Source organism: Mustela erminea, chromosome 9 (genome assembly GCF_009829155.1).
Source record: "Mustela erminea isolate mMusErm1 chromosome 9, mMusErm1.Pri, whole genome shotgun sequence".
Taxonomy (NCBI): domain Eukaryota; kingdom Metazoa; phylum Chordata; class Mammalia; order Carnivora; family Mustelidae; genus Mustela; species Mustela erminea.
Window position 1 is genome coordinate 111,825,870 of NC_045622.1, and position 23,708 is coordinate 111,849,577.

The following is a 23,708-nucleotide window of genomic DNA, read 5'->3' on the forward strand; positions in this document are numbered from 1 at the left end:
GATGATTCGTGGAGACGCCTGGACGGAGCCGCACGGGACTAGCGGCCGCGCAGGGACAGCGGGCTGCACAGAGCAGGGAGCTCGGACAGCAGGTGGCGGGCACCGGGGCCGCGGCAGGGGGGAGGGCGCCGGAGACCGGAGCGCGCGCACAGCTGGCCAGCGGTCCTCACCGTCCTGCCGCTGCTGGGTTCTTGCTCTTCTGTTTTAAGTGACCTCTGTGTCCCGTGTGGGGCTCAGGCTCCCGGCCCGAGACCGAGTCCTGCTCTTCCGGCAACGCCAGCCGGGCCCTCGGAGTTCTTAAATATTGCTTGCTCCTCTGCCTTTTTTCTTCCAGACTGACTTTAGAATCGCTTCGTGGTCCAGGGACGAGTAGCAGAATCCAACAGCAAACACACAGGAGAGGGACATGCCTTCCTTTGGGGACAGTCCCGCTTCTGGGTGTTGTGACCTCTGGCACGAGCCCCTCACTGCAGGGACGCAGGGGTGTGGGGACTCTGGTAGAGACGGGGCCTGGAGCTGTCTCAGGGCTCCTGATGCGCGTGGGGTCACGGGGACCGCCTCCGGGGAGGGAGACGAGAAGTGACCCTGGAGGAGCAGAAGCGATCGCGTGACGCGTCTTAAGAACTTAGAGCACATAGCAGGTACTCGGCCAAGGTGACTCTGTCGAAGAGTGGGACACGGGCCACCTGTGGAAGAGGGTCCTCTCTGCAGTCCCAGAATTTCTCAAAACAAAATTTCAAAAGTCATGTGCGTCGTGAGTAACTGTGTACACAATAATGGAAGTCAGAAGCTTAAACGTGCGTCATCGGCCACACAGCGGCTAAAGGAATGTCATCGCACCATATGAGACCATGTCAGGGGTGCAACGCGGTGACCTGCTCCGAGAGAGGCAGAGGCAGCGGCAGCGAGGGCGGAGTCTGTCTGCTGCTGGGGTGGTCTGGGTAGGACACCGAAAGGCCAACGGCGAGAATCTCTTTATTTGTGATCATGCCTTTTTTTTTTTTTTTTAATTTTATCCATTTATGTGACAAACAGAAATCACAAGTAGGCAGAGAGGCAGGCAGAGAGAGAGGAGGAAGCAGGCTCCCCGCTGAGCAGAGAGCCCGATGCGGGACTCGATCCCAGGACCCTGAGATCATGATGTGAGTCGAAGGCAGAGGCTTAACCCACTGAGCCACCCAGGCGCCCCCGATCGTGCCATTTTTACTGGCTCTTCCTCGTGTTTCCCGCGTGTCCCACTCAGAGCGCCTGTGTTGCAGCCATCAGGTCTGTGGTGCAAACACCCTGGGTGCTCTCCCTCTGACTGCTGCCAGGGCGCCTTCTCCGTGGCCTGACTCCACGCCCGACTCCGCGCTCGGAAAGGTGGCTGTCATTGAGTTCGGGCCTTTGCGGCCCTGGACACTGGGCGTCTGAGGGACCGGCAGGTGTGGTTCAGGCCCTGGGGAATGGGAGCTTCCTGGGCTGGGGCAGCACCGACATCTGGTTGTGGTGAAGCCGTGTGCTGACCAAGCAAATGAGAGGAAATTCGAAGCACCAGCTAGTCACCCCCAGACGTGGCCTTGCAGTGACATGGCTCTGTCCGGCAGAGTCCTGCAGGCAGGTCCGGGTGACCCGCTGGGTCCAGACAGGCAGCACTGGGTGACCCGCTTCTTCGTGTCGGCAGGTGACCTGAGCATCTCGGCAGACCGTCTGAGTGAGAAGCGGTCCCCTAATGACTTTGCCCTGTGGAAAGCCTCCAAGCCAGGCGAGCCATCCTGGCCGTGCCCCTGGGGAAAGGTATGCTCCCGGGAAGGTGCGGGCGGCAGGGGTGGGTGCCCTCGCTGCTGTGGTGCCTGTCTGCCCTGTCCTGGTGGCCCACACACCAAAGAGTCTTGTGAGCCTTTGGGCACATGACTTCCCTTCTGGGACTCTGCCCGGTGCCCCTGGGGAGCAGGTGTACGGACTGCCTCCGATGCCTCTGTGTCTTTGTGGCCTCAGACTGGAGGCCAGTCCATGCTCTGGTGTCCCCATGACAATAGTCCTGGTGGCCCAGAGCCAGAGGATGGGGTGCGGGCACCTGCATCTGGTCCAGACCTGGGCAGTTCTGGGAGTAACGTGGTTGGGACCCAGACAGCAGGGGGCCCCCCGAGTGTTCATGTGCAGAACATAACGTCTGTTCCGGTAAGGCTCAGGGGTTTTGAGGGTCAGGAGTACAGGAAACTTGAAGGCCTAGACCGAGAGTGGCCGGTCATGGGGTCGTCTGGCTCTGCAGGGGCGTCCGGGATGGCACATCGAATGTTCTGCCATGGCGAGCGCTCTCCTGGGGGCCTCGATGGACATTCACGGAGGGGGCTTCGACCTCCGGTTCCCCCACCACGACAACGAGCTGGCCCAGTCGGAGGTAGGCAGGGGCTGGGGCTGCTGTGCCCACTGGTGGCATGGCGGGGGGGGGGGGGTTCTTGACATCCCCACGGTGGTGGAAGCAGCCAGGGGCGCAGCCAGCCAAGAGCTGGGCACAGCCTGATGCCCACATCAGGGGTCGCTGCTGGGATCTGAACCCTTGTTCGGTCTGATTTCCTGCACAAACAGCCAGAGCGCTGGCAACAGACAGGTCTGGATTGGAACCCGTCGTTGCCGCTGGGCTCGCTGGTCCAGGGCCACCCCAAGCCCCAGCTCGAAGAGGCAGCCCCCTCTCGTGCGTCCACCGTGTGAACCGAGTGCCCGCAGAGCGCCCCGACCTTGCCCCCTCTGCCCCTTCCCGAGCAGGCCTACTTCGAGAATGACTGCTGGGTCCGCTACTTCCTGCACACGGGTCACCTGACCATCGCCGGCTGCAAGATGTCCAAGTCACTCAAGAACTTCATCACCATTAAAGACGCCTTGAAGAAGCACTCCGGTAGGTCAGAGCCCCGCCCCCCAGGTCTGAGCCCCGCCCTGGAGGCCTGAGTCCCGCCCCCGAGGCCTGAGCGCCCGGTTGGGAGGCGCCGTGGCAGCGGCTGACCTGGGGTGCTGTCCCCGTCCCAGCGCGGCAGCTGCGGCTGGCCTTTCTCATGCACTCCTGGAAGGACACGCTGGACTACTCGAGCAACACCATGGAGTCGGCACTGCAGTACGAGAAGTTCCTGAACGTAAGCCCCTCCTCCGCTCGGCCCGGCGGGGTCCTTCCTGCTCCTGCGCCCACTGACGGGGCACGCGGGAGGGCGGCCCCGGAGGGCAACCGGCCTGGCTCCCCAATCCCAAAGCCTCGCTGACCTGCTAGAGTCAGGCGCCCACATCTTCTTGTGCCCGTGGGGCCCGTTTCCTGCACACCTGCGGGCAGAATCGCTGTCCCGGGCGTACCACTGTCCCAGGCAGAGCCACTGTCCCAGGAAGAGCCACTGTCCCAGGCAGAACTGGCCACTGGTGCGGTGTCGGCACTGCGGTTTCTCTGGTGACCCGTGACGGAGACGCGCTTCACCATGGAAGTTCTCTCAGATGCCTCTGGGGCGGAAAACTCTTCTACAGCCGTTAATCCAAATCTTCTGACTTTAGGAGTTTTTCCTAAACGTGAAGGACGTCCTCCGAGCTCCCGTGGGAATGACCGGTCGGTTTGAGAAGTGGGAGGAGGAAGAGTCGGAGCTGGACAGGAGGTGGGAGACGTCTCTCCGGGCCGCGAGCGTGGCAGACCCACCGGCGGGGAGGCCGCCTGGCACCGTGGCTCCCCAAGTGCAGACCCACGCCCAGGGCCTGCTGCACCCGCGGGGACCACGGTCCGGAGCCGGACACGCGCGTGCATGCACACTGTGTCACCAGCTGACGCGCCCGGTCCTCTCGCTCAGCTTTCAGGACAAGAAGGCGGCGGTTCACGAAGCCCTGTGTGACAACGTCGACACGCGCACGGTCTTGGAAGAAATGAGGGCTCTGGTCAGCCAGTGCAACCTGTACATGGCGGCCCGGAAGGCTGCCAGGAGGAGGCCCAACCGGGCGCTGCTGGAAAGCATCGCCCTCTACCTCACCCACATGCTGAAGGTAGGCGGCCCTCAAGCTGCAGACCCCTGCAGCTCTTGCCAGGCTGCGTGTGCGCAGGCAGCGGGCCTTGGCCAGGACCGCGGAGGCCTCGGGCAGCATGGGCCCTGGTGTCCGGTCTCCATGGGCCCCCTCTCAGGACCTCCTGACGCACGCTGGCATGTCTGTTTCTCTTTGTAGATCTTCGGGGCTATCGAAGACGAAAGCACCCTAGGATTCCCAGTGAGAGGACCTGGAGCCACCCTAGATGTGAGTAGAACACCCTGCGCACAGAGAAGCTTCCCCCCGGGGGCCATCCCCCCCCGGGAAACGGTGCCCCCGTCGAGGAGCAGCCTCCGGCTCTCCCCTCCGGCTCTCCACGCCGGCTCCCTGCCCACCCTCGTCCCCCTCCTGCGCCAACCCTGGGGACATCGGGAGGCCCCCATTAGGTCCCACCTGCACCGGACCTTCCGGACTGAGCCCCGGGGCTCGCCTGGACGTGGCTGCGGAATCGAAGTGAACGCAGTCAGCTCTTCTCCCGCGTGTGCGCTCAGCCTTTCCCTGCCCGATGGTGGGGGCTGCCGTGTGCTGTCTGTGAGCTCGGTCCCGGGGCAGCAGGCGCGGTGGGACCGACTCGGACGGCGCTGCAGCCAGGTGGTGCCCGTGGGCTCACGTGCTCGCACGTGTGGATTCGGCCAGCATGCCGACCGGTGTGTCCAGCGGGGAGAAAGGTCCTCGGTAGAGGGCAGCGTCGCCTGGGACTTGTGGTCTCCACTGACCCTCCCTCGTGGCACGTGCTCGCTCAGACTCGCCTCAGACACTCCTCAGGCCTGGTCCTCAGTGATTCGATGAGAAGGTCTGCGTAGCTGTTTAGACGTAATTTATTTAAAGGACAACAGGAAGCAAGGACAAAATAAAAAGACAAACCTTTTTTAGAGTTCAGTTTCTGGACGGTGGCCAGCGTGAGGGTCTCCTGCAGAGGGAGCGTACAGGTGGTTCCCCAGGAGCTGGCTTACGACGAGGGACCAGCTCCTGTTAGGACCAGCACCCGCACCCCCCTCCCCGAGCTCCAGGCCACATCCCTGGGGCCCCACGAGCCGTCGAGCTGGTTGGGCTAAAGGCATTAACCTTCCTCCGCGCTTTTCGGAAAGAAAACCCGCAGAACTGCTGCGCTGTCTCGTACAAGTGACACCAGGTGTTCTGCTTCTTAGAAAAAAAGAAAGGAAATGCTTCCTACGTTAACGACAGTCTGCTCTCAAGCTTAAAAACAATGCTTTTAATGCAGTGGTTGTGTGGGGGCCTTTCCACGTGGCCTCAGTGGACCCTTTGAAAGCCGCGTGTGGGAATAAGCAGCCAGGAGCTTGGCCCGCTGGGGCACTCCTCCTCCAGACAGACCTCACGGCACGCTGGCGGAGGCCTCCGTCCCCTCGTGCTGAGGCTCACCATGGCGGTCTTGGTGCCTGGTGGAGATAAAGAGCAAAACCCCATGCCCGGTCCCCCTGCACGACTGCGGCGCCCCAGCCCCAGGTGTGGGATTGGGCCGCAAGAGGCCGGGGCACTCGCCAGCCTAGCTGGTTACTACTCTGGTGACTGAGCCACCGGAGGACTGAAGTAGGAGGCAGGGAGAGACTTTGCTTAAAAGCCTGCCGCAAAAATTAGGGAAGATAGAAAGGAAAGATTTTATCAAATCATCGTTTCTCTAGTTTGGATTCTGCCGCCCTGGCTTTCCCTTCATTGGGCTCGCGGTCCCGGGCCGTCTCCGGGTCAGTGCAGGTGGTTCACTGTGGCCGGGTGTGGACATGGCCAGGTGCGAACCTGTGCGTGCATGGCGACGGTTCTGGGGACCCTCCTTCCTCTTGGCGCAAGCGTGTGCGTGGCCACAGGTCAGACACAGGCTTGGCCCGGCTCCTGGTGCCAGCCTCCGCTCCCGGCCCAGGAGGGACGGCCTCAGCCTCCCAGAAGGCAGCCGCCTGACAGACCCCTGCGTTGAACAGTTTAACCGTAGAGATGGGCTTTTTGTAATAGTGAGTCTGACCAGAGGGAAAACCACGCCTGTGGGCAGGTGCACAGAGCACCTTGCAGAACTCATCTGGCTGGGCCGGGGGTGCGGAACTGCCTCCTATCTCTGGCCCACGTCATCCACACGAGGACTGAGTGTTGAGGGGGGAGCGTGTCCCAGCTCTGGGGCAGCGCCACCCGCACCCCCCCTGCCGCGCCCACGGAGCCCTGTCCAAGCTTCTCTCTGAGCGCACCTGTTCTTCCCGCAGCTGGAGGCCACGGTCCTGCCCTATCTGCAGGTGTTGTCCGAGTTCAGGGAAGGCGTGCGCAGGATCGCCCGGGAGCAGAAAGGTGAGGCGCTTCCTCCCTGGGGCTTCTCACCCTCAGACCCTCTGTGCGTGGGCTGCCCTGGGTGCCGGCCGGTGCTAGTGGCGCCTGACCTGGGGCATGACCCCTGCAGCCCCCGCCCCCCGCATCACGACAGCCACCACGTCTGTCAACACTGGTGTCCCCCGCGGGGCAGGGCAGTGTGAGAGGTGCGGTTTCTTGGCCTATGCTATCTGGAAAGGCAGAACGAGGCCACTGGGGGACCCCTGCCCTCTGTCCCCGCGGGGCTCATTTCCACTCTCGGTGCCCCCACGGGCCTGTTCTTGCTTCCAGAAGCGAGCACAGGGAGCTGGGGGAGCCAGTGCTGCCCCCACTGTTGTTCTGCCCAGCGCCGCCAGCATTCCTGAGGTGGGTCCCTGTCGCATGTCCCTGGGGACTTGGAGAGTGCCGCGTCGTCGCAGGCTAGTTTGGACGGGCCGTGAGCCAGACGGCCGAGCGCCGGCAGGCGGGAGCACACGTCTCAGTCTGCGCCCTGTGCGCGGCCACGGGGTGTGCTGAGCCCGGAACGGGCCGTGGCCGCTCCGCTCCTCATGCGCACGCTGCCCGGCCTGCCACGGGGGCAGCACCGCGCCAGAGCTCAAGCCTTGCCAGGGAGGGACACACGGAGTCACTTGCTACAGATGCCACTTGTCCCTACTGTGCCGTGCTCCATGCCCAGCCTCCCAGACAGGCTGTCCTGAGGGTGGTGCGGGCAGAGAGCCCCTGGGGCGCTCGGGGAGCCTCTGGGGGGAGCTGCAGCTTAGAGACAGGCCAGGGTTTGTCCCAGGGAGCTCAGAGCAAGAGGACAGGAGGGCCCTGAGGCCTTGGGCCACCAGGGGGAGCCTGAGTCTGACGGGGGCGTCAGGCCTGGGCGTGGGGACTCTTTGAACAAGCATGGCCCTCTCTCGCCAGCACCTGGCACCCTCACTCTTGTAAAGCGCTTGCGAAAGCCTGACGGACTCTGCCAGCCCCGTGCCACCTTGGCCAGCCATGCTGCCGACACTGCCGTCTCAGTCTTGGGGACGCCCGGGCACCTTTTTCCGAATGTCCCCCTGAGGCACAGCGTCCTTCATGGCAGGTGCTGGCGAGCGAGGGCCATCGGAGGCTGTGCACGGCCAGGCAGACCACGCCGGGGGCTTGCACAGGCCCTCAGAGCAGTGCCTGTTGATGGGCTTGGGGAGTACTTTGGTTCTGCGTCTCCTCGGCTTGCTTTATCTTTCTGCTTTGATCTGTTTGTTGCTCAGGCAAACAGAGAGCCCAGATTCCGGAGTCGGGATGGTGGTAGTTGTGTCTGTGCCGTGTGTGCCTTGGCCTCCTACAGTGCTCTCCTGCCCTGAGGACCGGGTGGATTGAGGTCATCCTGCCTGAGCCTGTGGTCCGGGAGCCACAGACCTGGGGCCCTGCAAATCGGGTGCCTTCTGGGAGCCAGAGACCCGCGGCCCGTGCCCCTCGGGCTGCACAGGCGAGGACAGCATTCTGGGCTGGCGACGGCTCCCGCCCCACCGCGGTACCGGCCGTGTGAGTCTTTGTTGGGCACCCGGCTGTCCCGGACCCTGGGCTGGCCGTGGAGACAGTGAGACACGCAGAGTAGGCCCCGGGGACCCGGGGCTCGCCTGGCAGGCGGGTACGAGGCCGTTTCCCCGATGCCCACCGTGGCGTCACCTCGAGCTCAGCCCGGGAAGGATGTGTGCCGGGGGTGTTTGGCCAGGCGGGGCTTGGGAATTTGGGAAGATGTGAGAAGTGCAGGGATGCGGGCGCGGCCAGATGCCCCTCTCCCCGGATTTGTTTCATTTTTGGTAAAACGTACGTTAACGTATAAAACGTATCGTCTAATCGTGAGCAAGTGTGCAGCTCGGGGTGCTAAGCTCGCTCACACTGTTGTGAGGCCGCACCCACCATCCGTCTCCAGAACTTTCCACGGACCCAGACGAAGATTCCCACGGAAATGACCCCCCCACCCCTCCCCCGTCCACTCTCTGTCCCCCTGAGACACCAGCCGCTTTTCCTCCCCCGGCCCCGGGGCCCGCCGTCCCCTCTCTGGATGAACACTGACCCCCGCCCAAGGACCTGCCGATGTGGAATCCTGCAGGACTTGTCCTTCCGTGAGTGGCTTCTGTCACTCAGTGTGACTGACACCCTCCGGGCCCGTCCGCGCTGTGGCAGGTTCAGAGTGTGCTCCCTCTTCACGGCTAGCCGGCGCTCCCGTGTGCCTGGATCCCGTTTGGCTCGTTCGCTTGTCCACGGGCAGAGTCTGTGGTCTTTTGTGTCCTCTCCCGGGCCTCCCTGCAGTGACCTGACGGGCCTCCCTGTTGAGAGCCCGGTCTACTCTGTGGCCCTGCCTGCGGCCCCGCCAGCAGCAGCCAGCCCCGGGAGACTCGCTCCCCGCCCGTGGCCGCATGCCTCCAGGTGCCGAGCTCTGCGGACGCCCTGAGCCCTGTACCGTGCTGGCCCGCGAGGGCGGTGCCGACAGGGACTGTGCTCGCCGTGTTCGCCCCAAGTGCTTCCGAGCTGCTGCTCACTGGCCGGCGACCATAGCAGCAGCCCTCTTTCTCTAGACCCTGCTCCAGCCAGAGCCTCTTGGAGGCAGCAGGACTGCGAGGTGCTGGTATGGCACACGTGGCCAGCGGCGCACCCTTAGCTGCTGTGGGACTGCTTCTCTCCTTGGACGAGCGTGCCCAGGCTGGTGCCTGTGCCTCTGTGGTCTCCCCCTTGGGAGCACTTGTCCTGTGTGTGCCCTGCTGCACGGGGCGGCCCCCGCTGTCCCGGGTCACAGCCCCACCTCCCCCAGGGCCGCTTCCCGTGTGACGGCCCTGCCCCGTCCCGGCTTCTCCCCCGGGTGCTGCGGCCAGAGCCGCAGAGGGGATCTTCCCAGGGCGGACGCACGGCACAGCCTAGCGTAGCTGCCGGCAGCACGTGGCAGTGAGTGGAGTGGGACCCGGCCCTGTCCCCGGCCCCCGGCCCCCGCCCCCCGCCCCGTGGTCGCGTCCACGCGTTGGTCCTCCTGCTTCTCCCCGCCATCCTGGAGGCAGCCCCTGTTCCTGCTCCTGCTTTTGCCTTTACTGTGGAGATCCGCCTCCTTCTTTAGGCTTGAAAACGTTGACTGAATTCGTTAAAAACGTCCGACCAGAGATTTCCCTTTGAAAAACAAAGAGTCTATTGAGATGAAACGCAGAGAACCCAGAGCCAGCCGCCATGAGAGCGGACACGTCAGCCAGCGCTTAGTATGTTCAGGGTGTCGTGCAAACACGCAAGCCCTTCCGCCGTCCAGGGGAACAGCCGTGGCCCCTGGGCCCCCAGTCCGGCGCCCACCAGCCTGCCTTCTGTGCCCACGGATCGGCCTGGTTGGGACGCCCCGAGTCTGTGCGGCCATGCAGCCCGGGACCTTCCGCGTGTGGCTTCCTGCACATCCCAGATGCTATCACCGTACATAGCCAGCTCCTTGCCGGGGCAGCTAGTGTTCCCCTGGCTGCGAGCACACATCTCGCGTGTCCGGGTCACTGCCGGCGGACACTTGGGCAGCTCCCACCTTGCGGCCGTTGCGGGGAGTGGGGCTCTGGACGTGTATGCCCAGTGCCTGCTGAGTCCCGTGTTCAGGGTTCAGGGCCGTCCCTAGGAGGGGAGCCGTGGGGGTCATGGGACAGTCATATGTGTGATTTTCTAAAGAAGCCCCGAACTGTGTTGCACGGCGGCTGCCCCGTGTCCCCCACACCCTCGCAAATGCTTGTTATCTCTGGCTGTAGGAAAATGCCTGCTGTTGGTCCCACCGCCCCGGGGGACCTCCCTGCGGGGCTTTGCTGCGTCCGTCCCTGACCGCACATGGTGTGCAGTCACTGCACCTCGTGGCCACGAGTGCCTCTTGTCTGGAGAGCTGTCCCTTCGGACCCTGTGCGTGTGTGTCGTGGGGTCGCTCGTCCTGTCCCTGTGGGCTGTGGGAGTCACTGTGTGCACGGGGCTGGTCAGTTTGTGGCCGGGAAGACGGAGGAGGAGAAAGTGAGCCCCAGAGAAGTCAAAAGGTTCGGAAAGACAGGCAGTGGGGGCCAGTTCTGAGCTGTGTGCACAGGGCAGGTCTCAGGTGGTGGCGATGGCCACTGTCCTCAGCTCTGCACAGCCTCGCCCACAGGACAGATGGGCCTCTGGGGGTCCTGCCACCCAGCACCAGCTGACAGTCAGCGGGTGGTGACGGCGGGATCACTTTCCTTATGGCTCCGGTTAGCTTAGCCCAGCTCCTGCCCTGCGGGGCGCTCTGGACGGGGCGAGGGCAGGGAGCAGGGGTGGAGGGCGTCATCCCATCGGCTGGAAAGGCTGGGGAGGCACGGACGGCTTTTCCTTGAGCAGCGTTGGGAAGCGTGAAGCTTCCCAGCCATGGCCATGCTTCGGGGGTGCAGGAGGGCACAGAGGTCTTCCGAGACACGAGAGTCGCTGTCCGTTCCTCATTGGTCTCTTCCACAGCGAGTGGCCCCGTGGGCCCCGGCCAGTGCTGCCGAGGGACAGGCGCAGCGGCGGGCGGGGTGTTTCTCATCGTGTGAGGCCAGGGCGCACAGAACCACTTGGGTTGGGCCCGTGGTGCAGGTGGATGCCTGAGGGAGGGCTGAGGACGTGGCCGACGCTGCCCACGGTGTGTCCTCGGTGAGACGAGGCCCGGTGTCAGCCCTCCTGTCACCTGACGTCCTGGTTTTGGGTGCCGTCAGAGCTTCCTGAGATGGCCTGCCACCCCGTGCCCTGTGACGGCCCGGCTCCCACACGGGCGTACCCCCAGGGGACTCGGCGGGGCAAGCGGCCTTCTGGGAGCCAGGAGGTGAGCCAGTCTGAGACCTGGCTTTGGGAGACCGCCATGCACAGCCTGCTCCCACACGTGGCCCCCCACGACCCCTTGTGGCTGCTCTCAGGGATGGCCCCACGTCGCCGCTGCACAGACGTCACCTGCCACTTGCCCAGTTCTTACTGCCACCGGGTCCCCTTCCCCAAGGGCAGGTTCTCACCCTCGGGTTTCCGAGTGAGGCCTCCGAGTGCTCTTGGCTCTCCGCGGCAAACAGACAGCCTTTCTCTGCCGTGTGGCTCCCAGCCTCACGTCTGACCCGAGGGACTGTCCCGTTTAGGCCTAAAGGCTGCATCATCCCGGCCTACTCTGTGCCAGGATGTGCCATCTTCAGTGGAAAAGTCACTTACGGGCCCGTGAGATGGCCAGGCTGGGCGCCTCCTCCTGGGCTTCTCAGGCCCTCTGCTCCCTCCAGCCACAGCTGGGGTGGCCGAGGATTGGCCGAGAGTTGTGTGCCCCCAGAGGAGCCTGTGCTCACGGCAGTGTCCCCCTGGCCTCTGGCCCTTCCCTACCCCGCGGCCAGACCTCGCACGGCGGTGACAGATGCTGGCCGCTGAGGGCTTCACCCCAGCCTCCAGACCCAGTTCCGGCTCTCGCTGGAGACATGTGGGTCCTGGGCCTAGCTGCCTTGCCGCGAGGACATTTGGAGGAAGCAGGGGTGTGGTTCCCGAGGAGGCGGGGGCTGAGGGAGCGTGGGGCACTACAGCAGGTTCTGGCCAGTCCGCACTGAGGTTTCGGCACACTCATCCACGCCGGTGTTTCTCTGCACCGGGCAGGCCTGTCAAGGCGTGAAGAGCACAGGGAGCCTTTGCAGGTTTTCTGGGTGACCTCAGAGTGCGTGTGACCTTGGGTCCCTGCGTCTGGAGTGTGTGACATGGCTACCTTTCTGGATCGCCGGGCCAGGGCTGTGGGGGAAGGACACCTGCCTGGTTGACCGGGGCTATGGGGGGTTCTGGGCTCCTTTTCTGGGGGAGAAACCTCATTTCCCTGGACCCGCTGCCGGCCTGGCTTCCTGCTCTGAATCCCCCGCCGCTGTGTGGGCACAGCTGCAGACAGGATCTGCCCCAGAGCGGGGTCCCGAGGTGGTGCACAGTCAGCTGTGTCCGCGGAGCCTGGGCCTCGGCTCCCCCAGAGTCTGCGGGAAGGCGCGTGGTAGGTGCGTCCTGGTGCTGCCTGTGTGTCTGGGTGGACTGAGCCGCTGTCTTCGTCACAGTCCCTGAGGTCCTGCAGCTCAGCGATGCCCTGCGGGACGACATCCTGCCCGAGCTCGGCGTGCGGTTAGAAGATCACGAAGGTGCGTCCCGCTGGCCGCGTCTGGGGGCCCGTTGTCGGGAGCTGCGGGCACGGTGGCGGGGGGAGGAAGCTGGGGTCGGGCTGGTTTTGAAAGAATTGCAGGACGGGGTCGAAGGTCCCTTGGTTTTTGCCCTGAGGAGTCCCAGAGCAGTACCCCCGTGGCCCCTGGGGGCGGCCTTGTGGTTTTCTCTCCAGCTGTCCTGGATACCTCCCAAGTCGATGGGCGTTTGGGTGTCCCCTCCCCTGGCCCAGCTGCGTGTTCTTGCCAGGACACCGGCCGCCCTGCCTCGTCTGTTCCTCGGCAGACGGCTCGCAGGACTGCCGGCGGGTTTCTCCCTGTGTCTGTTGACATTGTGGGGGTTACAGCTGGGCAGGAAATTATCAGATTTTAATACTCAGGTGACGTGTCGCATTTTATGATCTCTGGGCCTTGTGGCATGAGCGGCGAGGCCGCCCCATGTTCCAGTTAACATGGAAGCCCCATGAGCAGCGAGGGGCCGCGGGGGCCGCGTGGACGGGGTGGGGGCTGGGCCCCACCTCACGGACTTGGCTCTTCAGGGCTGCCGACCGTGGTCAAGCTGGGGGACAGAGAGGCCTTGCTGCGGGAGAGAGAGGAGAAGAGGCGGGTGAGTGGCTGGGGCGGCCGCACGGTGACGGGAACGGGAGGCAGTGGGCGCACTACCCTGCGAGGGCTCCCGTGTGGGGCCCAGCATCTGCGGGTGTCAGAAGGAGGCCTAGCGGGACACGGACTGGGGGGCAGGGCAGTCACGGAACAAGGTCTGTCTGCCAAGGGAGGCCCTGGTTTTACGAAGCAAGCCCCCGAGGTCAGGGGACAGCTCTCAGGAACCGTGTAGCTGACGTGTTGGCCGCAGCTTCATCTGTGGAAGCGGGGTGTCCCTTGTCCCTGCGGGAGGACCTGCCAGTCACACCTCCATCTGCCCAGGAAGCGTGGGGCAGGGGCCAGGGCCGGGGGCGTGAGCAGCGCAGGCGGGAGGCGCGTGTGGGTGCGGGAGCTCGGTTCACGAGACGGCGCCGGGCAGGTGCCGGACCGCTGGCGCTGAGCCGCGGACAGACCCACCACCGTGGGGCGTCCCCGAGAGCCAGGGCCCTGTCAGCTCCCATTTCTGTCCCATTCGCTCCCCCAGCTTAGTGGCCCGTCCCCAGGACCAGGGTCTCACCTCGCCTTGGACAGCGTACCAGGTGGCCTGGCCACAGGGGCGACGAGGGGCTGGCGTGCTTCCCAACACCCCGGGCTGGGTGAGGACACACACGCCGCTGCTCGCCACACTCCTCGCCCAGGCCCCTCTGCCCACGCAGCCGCACGCAGGGAGAAAGGCAGACGGGTCTCTGAGGAAGGCGGCAGGGGACGGCCCTGCCTGGTGGGTTCCCACACAGGCTGCGGGCCACGATGTATCTTCCCGCAGCTCCTGTCTGTCTGCCAGCGGGGCCGTCCCAGCCAGCAGTAGCCGCCTCTGTCCCCACCCCTGAGTGTTCCCACCAGGAGGCAAACAGTGTCCTCACGCAGGAAGCAGCCGCCAACCCCGTGCCAGGCTGCCTCTCTGCCCGCTGCAGGCCTCCCCTGCGCCGGCGGCTGCTTCCCCCGAGCCCATGGCTCCTGCTTGCCGAACTTCGCTCCCCTTCCCACTGTGTGGGCCCTGCCCTGACCTCACCTGGCCCCACGATTCTCTGCTCAGGCCCCACAGTAGCCTGTACCCAGCCGCCCCCCTGACAGCTTTGCTGACCAGGAAGTCCCGAAACCCAGGATGTCCACGAGGGTATCGGGACTGCACTCCCCAAACCTGGACCTCCTTCGTGGTGGCGCAGCTGGGGGCCTGGGCCTCCCCCCTCGGCTGCCACCCGGCCCCGCGTCCCTGCTCCCAGGCCGCCCCCCGCAGCCCTGCCCTGACTGCAGGTGGGGTGGGCTCCGGGCCTTCGTGATGCTGTCCCTGCCACGCACCTGACCGACCCCCCCCCCCCCCCCCGCCAGCGGGCCTCGCTGTTCCTTTCTTCGCGTCCACCGGGTCCCAGACCCCATCCCGTGCTGTCCGCTGCTGCCACGCGTCCGGAGCGGGCCCAGCGCCCACAGGGGCTGCTGAGGGTCTCCCGGGGAGTGAGCGAGAGGCCCTAATGACCAGGGCTCCCCAGCCCCCGTGGGGTGGCCGGTCAGAGTCCAGGTGAAGGCGATGGTTTGTTCTACCTCCTGGCCCCAGAGGCCCGGGCAGATCCGCCTCACGGGCCTCCCGCCGCCCCCCTAGGCTGAGGAAGAGAAGAGGAGGAAGAAGGAGGAAGCCGCCAGGAAGAAACGGGAGCAAGAGGTGACACCCCTCCGCGGGCCGGCTGTCCTGGGCGGGAGTGCGCACTCGGACCCCGGGACCTGCGCTCTGTGCCTCTCAGGCCCGGCGAGGGCCCCGCTCCCCTGTGCCCACCGGCAGCGCCTCCCCACCACGGCACCCACCAGTGCAGGAAGGCCAGGAGGCCCCGGGGAGGGAGCGGCCTGGCAGGGGAGCTGCCCCCCGCGGCCGCGGGCTCGGCGTCACTGGGGAGGTGTCGGATGACCCTCGCGCTGTTGGTGGGGATTAGGCAGGACCCACCGTGTGCAGCTGTCCCCCTGACCCGCTCTGCCCTGGCCTCACCCTCCCCATCTGCCGTCGCCCTCTCCGTCCCAGGGCTGGGCTGGGGGAGTGCGTGTGATGCGTTCCCCGCGCGGGCTGGGCTGCAGTGACCAGGGCTCTGTGTCCAGGCAGCGAAGCTGGCCAAGATGAAGATCCCACCCAGTGAGATGTTCTTGTCGGAGAGCGACAAGTACTCCAAGTTCGATGAAAACGTAAGAGTCTCTTTTCTTTTCAGAACCCTGTTAGACCACTGAATCGGGGTTACAGGGACTTCCAGCCGCGGGCGAGCAGCTTTTCTGTTTGGGGAGCCATTTGTGGGGGTGCCCCAAGTGCCCGAGGCAGCCTCCCTCCCTCACGGCGGCCGAGCAGAGTCGTGGCCTGGCTGAACTGAGCCCAGGTCACCCTCGCAGCCCGGCCAGAGGTGATGTGGCGGGGCGTGGGGGGCATGGGTACTGTCCCCAGACCCGTCCGTACTGGCCCCCACCCGCACTGGTTCAGATGTGTGTTTCCCTCTTTCCTTGGCGACAGCCCTATCAGAACTGAGCCACATTGACCCAAAGGGGATCCGTGGCCTCGGCCCCAGGCAGGAGGGTGCCCCTCACCCCCAGCCCAGTCGCTGGCTTCTCAGTGGCCAGGACGGGGGTTGCCACGTGGCCACGCAAAAGTGCCGAGTCTGTGTCCCAGGGCTGTGTCCAGGGGCTCCGAGGGGGGGGCCAGGCGTGCCCTGCTGACCCAGTGCTCCCCACGTTCTCAGGGTCTTCCCACACACGACACAGAAGGCAAGGAGTTGAGCAAAGGGCAAGCCAAGAAGCTGAAGAAGCTCTTTGAGGCCCAGGAGAAGCTCCACAAGGAGTACTTGCAAATGGTGCAGAACGGAAGCTTCCCGTGAAACCTCGGGGACTGGGCTCTAAGCCACCGGTGGCCGGACTTCCCGTCCGCATTCCTCAGTGACCGCATCCCGGGTTCCAGCCCTGTTTACAGCGGTGCCCGGGGCCTGAGCCCAGAACTTCGTGCAGAGAGGCCCCCGCCGGCACCGGCGCTGAGACCGGGGTAATAAAGATTTCCGAACAGTGAGGCCGGCCGTCCCGTGTGCTGTCGCCCTGCCCGGTCAGCGCCTGCGCAGCCTGCCTGGGGCCGCTGGCTCAGCGGGTCACAGCTCCGATGCTCGGGTCAGCGGAGCTGTTCCAGCCAGCCGAGAAATTTCTCCCCCGTGCAGATTGCTATCGGCTAATCTCTGGTGTGTGGGTGCATTTGGAGGTATTGAAGTAGGAGAAAGACGGGCTCCAGCTGGCGAGCCCGCTGACCCCTCACACAAAGGCCGTGCAGCCATCCCCTCTGGTTCTGATGAGTAAACACAGCGTCTGGTCTCCCGCAGCAGCACCACCGCCCAGGGGCCCTGCCCTGCCCGCCTCCGCACAGCTGCCCGCCGAGATAAGGGGGGAGGTCGTGCACGCATGGCAGGTGGCCGTTGGTCTCCGGCTCCCGGCGCGGGCACCGCCCTGCTGTGGCTGAGCCGCGCCCACCTGGCCTGAGGGGGCTGCGGGCAGAGTCAGCAGTCGGCAGCCTGCAGAGGCCGGGTGCCAGGGCAGCCCCGTGGCGGCAGAGGACGGACACGCCAGTGCTGGATCATCAGGTCGGGGCACGCTGTCCGAGTCTCACCAGGCCATGATGGCCGCACCGAGCCACCCCGCCCCTGGGGGGGATGTGGGCACCGTCCGGTTGTAGGCACCCTCAGCCCTCGGCCCTGTGACCCCCCGATAGGAAACCCTGGGAGACAGCCCACTCCCCACAGCGTTGTTTATGGAGCCGATGGGACAGCAGCCCGTCCCCAGGCGCCTGGTGCGACTTGGCACTGCCGGCACGGGGAACGTGTGCTTATGAAACCGGGTGGGGGGCTGCTCTGGTGCTGAGACCTCGACTCCTCAGCCCTATAAACATGTGACGTACAAACAAATCAGTAAGACAACAAGGCCCCACAACACAGTGAAACCTGTTGCCGGACGACAGATCACCCCAGAACTTAGTGGCTGGAAACCGCAATCACCTTACTGTCCTCCCTGGCGCCTCTCGGTCAGCCAGGTGCCTTTTTGGCTGTACCCTTAGAAGTGACAGCAGGACTGCCGCCATCCTGCTGGCGAGCTGGGGGTCCCAGGCACCCGCATGCTCCATGGGATGCGGTGGCGAGGTTCCAGAACAGAGTGAGAGCCTGCAATGTCCCGGCAGCCTCCGCTCCTGTGGGGGGTTTGCTGCTTTGCTCTGCACCCGCCGTGGGCTCCTCGAAGGCCGAAGAGGGCAGAGGAGTCAGACTTCATTCCGGCATCCCGCCGTTGGCAGTGATGTTGGCGTTGTTGTTCATGTCTATCGCGGGACGAAGCAAGCACTCCCGACGTCAGCACCCGAGACGCTGGCGTCAGAGAAGAAACACTGGCGTAAAAGCAAAGCAGTTAAGCAAAACCGCAGTAACGCCCATATATGAATTAGAACCAACAGCATGAACTGAGCCTGGGCTTCCTAGCTGTGTAGACGGAGGGCAGGCCTGGCTGCAGGAGTCCCTGGAGAGCCAGGCTCGGGGCTCAGTGCCACCCGCTCCCTGGAGAAACGGCCCGTTCCGGGCCTAGAGCAGAAGCACCAGGACACCCGAGACCTCTGTCCCCAAAGGGAAGCTCTCAGGGACCAAGGGGGTCGTGTCAGAAGGGAGGGATCAGGAGGGCGTCGTGTGGGGTCTAGGGGCTGCCGGTCGGTGGCCCTGCTGACGTGCTAGAACTGGAGGGATGGGGCGGAGGGGGGTGCATGGGAGTGAGGCCGGGGCGGGGGGATCTGTGCTCTGGCCGGCATGGCGGCACCCTGGGGGGGATTCCTTGAGCATCTCGGGAATCTCTACTGCAAGATAAACCGTCTCGGGAGCCGCCACTGACCAGGTCGGGGACGGCGAGCCCTGAGAACAAGGATTTGCTGAAATCCGCGCAGGTGTATGCCGTCCCAGAAGCAAGGGAAACCAAGACATACTCGTCTGTCCTCCTGCAAGTGGGTTTGCCGCTGCCTCTTCTTGGACTCAGTGACTTGCCGGAGGCAGAGTCAAGGCCGCCCCCACGGGGCACGGGGCACGGGAGCTGTACTCGGCCTCCAGCTGCTCCACTTCGGGCGCGGCGCCTGCTGATGTGAGGGGCGGGATAGCAGGCGCAGGAAGCCTCCGTTCCGTGACCCCAGTGCGGCGCGACCCAGGCCAGGCCTGCCCGCGGCTGCTGATGCCCCGGGGACAGCGGGCGGGAGCGGCTGTTTGCACCATGCCAAAGCGTCACCTTGCAGGTGGCTCGTAGGTCACGGGGCAGGGGAGATGTGCTGTAGGCACATCACCCTACAGCGCCAGGCTCTGCTGGCCCCCCAGAAGGGGACAAGCACAAGATCCGAATCTGGGCAGGGGAGCTGCAGGTGAGTGACCAGACCCTTCCAGGAGGTGGGCACTCGCGCTGCCGGGCTGCCAGGCCACAGGGGCCGCCGTGTCGGGGGTACGGATGGGGGGTAGGAGGCAGACCTGATGGCAGAGACACAGGCCACCGGAGCCTTGCTAGGTTTGAACACACCGCCCTGGAGACCGCCAGGAAACTGGCAAGCAGACGGGGTCTGGGATGATATGAAGGAGGTTCTGCTAGTTGTGTCCACGTGACTGTGGCACTTGTGTCTGCCTGTGTCCCCAAGGGGAAACGTAGCAGGAGGCTGCCGGGCAGTCCACGGCAGCAGAAACGCAGCGAGTGGGGGCCTGCGCCCTGATGTCCTCCGCTCTGCTTTTCGGTGCGGAACTTCTCACGACCGAACGTCCTTTAAAGCACGCTGCCAGGGAATGTTCTCGTCTTCCGTGAGGGACGGGAGCCCTGTCCTGCCTCCGCAGGGACCAGTGAGCGGGAGGCTGGCCTCCGCCCTCGCTGCTCGGAGAGCCAGGCAGCCTGGGGTGCTGGGGGATTGAGGGCCCGGCTGCGGCCTCCATCGGAGTCACGGCCCTCCGGCAGGTCCCCTCGGGTAGACTGGCGAGGAGAGTCCTCAGTGCCCTGCAAGCTGCAGGAGAAACCTCTGGAACAGGATGGGGTGGACATTTTTAAAATTTATGTTTAATTAATTAATTCACTGCTGGGCGCCTGGGTGGCTCAGTGGGTTAAGCCGCTGCCTTCAGCTCGGGTCATGATCTCAGGGTCCTGGGATTGAGCCCCGCATCGGGCTCTCTGCTCAGCGGGGAGCCTGCTTCCTCCTCTCTCTCTCTGCCTGCCTCTCTGCCTACTTGTGATCTCTCTCTGTCAAATAAATAAAATCTTTAAAAAAAAAAATTTAATTAATTCACTGCTGAATTAATTAAGTATGTGCAAGAAACCTCTTCCCAGACTCTGGGAGCCTCGTCTTCCTGCTTCTCCCCAAAGTGAAATACTTGGTGTTTCCAGTATAAAAATACCAGGGATGGGACGCCTGGGTGGCTCAGTTGGTTGGACGACTGCCTTCGGCTCAGGTCATGATCCCGGAGTCCCGGGATCGAGTCCCACATCGGACTCCCAGCTCCATGGGGAGTCTGCTTCTCTCTCTGACCTTCTCCTCGCTCATGCTCTCTCTCACTGTCTCTCAAGTAAATAAATAAAATCTTTAAAAAAAAAAAAAATACCAGGGATGGGCGCCTGGGCGGCTCAGTGGGTTAGGCCTCTGCCTTCGGCTCAGGTCATGATCCCAGGGTCCTGGGATCGAGCCCCACATCGGGCTCTCTGCTCAGCAGGGAGCCTGCTTCCCTCTCTCTCTCTGCCTGCCTCTCTGCCTACTTGTGATCTCTGTCTGTCAAATAAATAAACAAGATCTTAAAAAAAAAAAAAAAAGAAAGAAAGAAAAGAAAACCATGCCCCAAATTCCCAGGACAGACTGAGCAGCCCCCTGAGGCCGTCTCAGAGAGAACCTGTAAGGCTTTGGGGACAGTCTCCTGGACTCTCTCCTTCTGAGGCTCTGAGGCATACAGACATGCTCTGCACGACACACCCCTCTGTGCAGGGAAGAGGCGGTGCGGGTCATCCGAAGTCCACACCGTAGGAGAGCCTCCAGTCCCTGGTGTCTCCATGTGTCCGTTCCGTTGCAAGGCCGTGTGGGGGTCGCCGCCCCGTGGACGGACGGGCCCCCGAGGCTCGGTCCCCTCCCCGCTGCCAGCCCCAGGGTTATTCTGCCATGAGGTCAGGCTGCCCTTGCCTGGGCCATTGCTGACCATGGGGCTGGGGGCAGCTGTCCCACCGGTGTCTCTGGCACCTCCTCTGGGGATGATGTCTACGTGGGGGGCCCCTGGGCCGAGGCCAATGAAGCTGAGGCCAAGGAGCAGGAAGGGCGGGGGACCCCGGAGCGCAAACCCCTGAGGTCCCCATGGCTGGAGGCCACGGAGGACCTGCGTGCGGGGGGCTGTCATCAGGTGTGCCCAGCCCAGAGCTGGGCAGGGGCGGAGTCGGCGCTGGGAGACGTGGGAAACCCCACACCCCTAGGGGTTCTGGTGCCAGCCTTTCTCGGGCTTGGTTACAGTTAGCATCACTTGGGGACTCTGAAACAAACCCGTGCCTGCCGCACAGCCCCAATTCTGAGTTCACTGGAGGGTGGTGGAGCGCTCTGGAAGTACGGAGAGCAGAAGAGCGGTGCAATGGAGCCTAGCAGCAGGCTGGGCCACAGCGCGGAGGGCGGGGGAGCTGACGGGCACCCTGGGGACCCCCAGGCGGGAGGACTGGCTATGACCTCGAGCCAAGGGCACGAGGGGTGCCTTAGCTGGTGACAAGTAAGCCTTCCTGGCAAGAAAGGAACCCAGCCCAGAGCAGCTCCATTTGCTGGTGCTTCTGCTGTCCAGGGGATAATCAGAAAGAACCGCGTCTGAGGAGGAACTAGGAAACATCTGCACAAGGCTCTGGGGTCAGCAAAGCTTGAGTGTGTCTCAGGGCCTGGGACGGAGGCAAGGAAGCTGTTCAGAATAAACATGTCTTGAGAACGGAGTTGGGGATCTGGTCCTACCTTCTGGGCATGGGTGTGAAATGGTATGAAAATGAGCCCACCTTCATTCGGGGCTCTTGGGAAGCCTCTTAGCGAGATCCTCAAAGCCTGTGGTCCCGAGTGGGGTGGAGCCTTCAGACACAGGCCCCCAGGCGCTGGGCGCTGGGGTCTGAAGCCGATGTGATGAGACAGGGAGCCCACCGTCGCAGGGCTGCTGGGGGTGGAGTGGCTGGGTGCCTCACCCTGTGTCCCCAGGGACTAGAAGGGTGAGGACAGACCCCCGAGTGGAGGTGGGCAATGGACAGGGTCAGCCCCTCAGCCCCGACGCAGAGTGAAGGCTCCAGAAACTCAAGGGCCAGGAGCAGTTGCCCCACTGGGAAGCAGAGGCAGACTTCCTTGCAGGGACCACTTCCTGATCGGTGACCAGCTGGCCTGGGAAGTGCCAGGTTTCCAGCACAGAGGTTGTACTGGGTTGAACAGTATCCAGGTGGAGTTCTACAATGTGCCTTATTTGGAAACAGGGGCTTTGCAGGCATGATTAGTTGGGTTAGCATGAGCTCACACTGGAGTTGGGGGGTCCCTACGTGCAGGATGGCTAGTGTCTTCATATGAAAAGGAGAGACAGAAGGCCACGTGGTGACAGGCTGAGACAGGAGGGCCTGGCCACAAGCCCAGGGAGGCCTGGAACCCCCAGGAGCTGGAAGTGGCAAGAAGGTTCCTCCCCTAGTATCCCTGGAGGGAGTGTGGCCCTGCCCACACCTGGATTTCAGACTTCTACTGTCCAGAGCTGGGAGAGAAAACTTCTCCGTGTTTAAGCCACTCAGCTCAGGGTACTCTGTCGTGGCAGCCCCAGGAAACCACTGGAGACATCCATTCTTGTCCCTTTAACAGAAAAATACATTTGCTACAATCTAAAGCTTCATCTAAGTCAATCCATCTATCTGTAACAGGGGCACAGTCACAATGCACAGGCCTGGGCTGCTTTCCCCCGTGTCTGGGCCCACCACGGACCCAGGAGCCGGCTGTGCTGGCCCCTCAGAGGGTGGCTCAGGACCCAGGCTCCACAGTGGCTGCCCCCGGTCCTCCTGAGCACCAGGGCCTGTGGGGCATGGTGCCAGCTGAGCCGCTTGGAGAACAGACTTCTTAGGAGAGCCTCAGGTAGCAGGGTCTAAGGAACGGGCCCAGGCACCGGCTCTTAAGACCCTTGTCCTCAGGCCCCTAGTCCCCTCCCCTGGCCAGGGAGGGTGGGGTCATCACGACAGTCCACACCTGCTTCAGGCTGCTCCCCAGTGTCTTCCAGCTCCCCACCAGCTCTGTGATGTGAGCGCTACAAGTGCCCGTGATTGACAGATGGTGAAACGGAGCCGCAGGCTGTCCGGGACACCCAGCTAGCACTGGGAAGGTCAAGAATACGGCCCCAGAGGTCTGACCGAGTAGCGCCTGCCCTTTTACTGCTGCTCGCCACTACACAGCCGGCAGGCCACGCCTGGGTGTGCGCCGCGGGCCCCACGGCAGCCCCCAGCTCCCGGTTCCTGTGCACCTGACACGTGCAGAAAGGGTCCCCGCCCCGTGGTGGAGCCGGAATGAGGCCCCTGTGGCAGCTGTCACGTCGTGGCGGGAGGGGCCACGGGACACGGAGACAGAGCCTGGGGGGGAGTGGCTGCAGCCGGAGATGGCCCGGGCCTCAGAAGCCGGAAGAGGCAAGAGTCCCCTTCCCGGGACTTCTCCGAGGAGCCCAGCCCCGCGACCCCCGGACGTCTGCCTTCCGGCCTCCAGAACCACGGCACCGTGTTTCTGCGGCTCCCGCAGCTCCTCGCGCCGCGGCACCTCGCGGCGGCGGCCACGGGAGAGCGGAGCCGCGTTCCCCACGCGCTCCCGGCCGAGGGTCTGGGCACCCCCGCGAGCTGACCCCGGGCCCAGGGCGCACGGCTCGCACCGGGTGCGCGGCCCGCGGCGAGGAACAGGGCCCATCGGCACGAGGCAGGGGGCACAGCTCCGGGGTTCGGGGAGGGCCGGGGGCCGCGGGAAGGGTCGGGCGGGAGCGGGGCGGCCGCAGGTGCCCTCCGCGCGTCCTCCGCGCGCTCCGCCCCTTACAGAGGCGGAAGGAAGGCGGGCGCGCGCCGCCCCGGACGTCACGCGCCCATAATGCACGGGGCTCCGGGGTCTGCGAGCGCCGCCGCGTGACGTCCCTTCTACCGCGGCCTCTGATTGGTTGTCTCCGGCGGCGCCGGAGCGTATTTGACTTGCGCCGAGTCCGCCCAACCGCCTCCCGTCTTGCTTGTAGAGGGCGGGGCCAGGGGCGTCGGCCAATGGGAGGCGGTGTTGTTGGCGGCCACGGCGGCGCAGCCTCTGGAGCGAGCGAGGCCGCAGCCGCCGCCAGTGCCGCAGCCGCAGCAGGCGTGAGGAGCGGACGCGAGGCGCTCGGCCGGGTAACGGAGCGCTGCGCCGGCGGGCGGGGCACCGGAGCCGGGGCGGCGGGGGCCCCGGGGCGCTGGGCGCGAGCCCCGGGGCCGCCGTGGGAGCAGGCCTCGGCCGCAGGGGCGGGGCGCCGGCGGGGAGGCCGGGGCGGCGGGCGGCGGCGGGCGGCGGGCGGCGGCGGGCGGCGGGCGGCGGCGGGCGGCGGCGGGGCGGGGAGCGGGCGGCCGCGGGGGACCCGCCGCCCCGCCCCCCGCCCC

The 23,708-nt window shown here is 64.7% G+C and overlaps 2 protein-coding genes across 5 annotated transcripts in view; both read left to right on the forward strand.

Moving 5' to 3' along the window:
- CARS1 (cysteinyl-tRNA synthetase 1) overlaps window positions 1-16,123 on the forward strand; it is a 39,858-nt gene extending 23,735 nt beyond the window's left edge. For both annotated transcript variants that reach the window (XM_032358138.1, XM_032358137.1), the window contains 13 exons: window positions 1,664-1,776; window positions 2,252-2,380; window positions 2,746-2,875; window positions 3,004-3,107; window positions 3,511-3,608; window positions 3,798-3,987; window positions 4,165-4,233; window positions 6,231-6,312; window positions 12,357-12,437; window positions 12,995-13,062; window positions 14,692-14,751; window positions 15,177-15,260; window positions 15,803-16,123. In XM_032358138.1, the coding sequence (XP_032214029.1) occupies window positions 1,664-1,776; window positions 2,252-2,380; window positions 2,746-2,875; window positions 3,004-3,107; window positions 3,511-3,608; window positions 3,798-3,987; window positions 4,165-4,233; window positions 6,231-6,312; window positions 12,357-12,437; window positions 12,995-13,062; window positions 14,692-14,751; window positions 15,177-15,260; window positions 15,803-15,937 (1,343 nt within the window). In that variant the 3' untranslated portion in view covers window positions 15,938-16,123. The remainder of the gene's footprint in view (window positions 1-1,663; window positions 1,777-2,251; window positions 2,381-2,745; window positions 2,876-3,003; window positions 3,108-3,510; window positions 3,609-3,797; window positions 3,988-4,164; window positions 4,234-6,230; window positions 6,313-12,356; window positions 12,438-12,994; window positions 13,063-14,691; window positions 14,752-15,176; window positions 15,261-15,802) is intronic.
- Window positions 16,124-23,338: 7,215 nt separating this feature from the next.
- Window positions 23,339-23,708, forward strand: part of NAP1L4 (nucleosome assembly protein 1 like 4) — a 43,020-nt gene continuing 42,650 nt past the window's right edge. For 2 of the 3 annotated variants that reach the window (XM_032358142.1, XM_032358141.1), the window contains exon 1: window positions 23,339-23,462. In XM_032358142.1, coding sequence (XP_032214033.1) covers window positions 23,343-23,462 — 120 coding nt within the window. In that variant the 5' untranslated portion in view covers window positions 23,339-23,342. The remainder of the gene's footprint in view (window positions 23,463-23,708) is intronic. The other variant, XM_032358145.1, reaches the window with a different exon arrangement.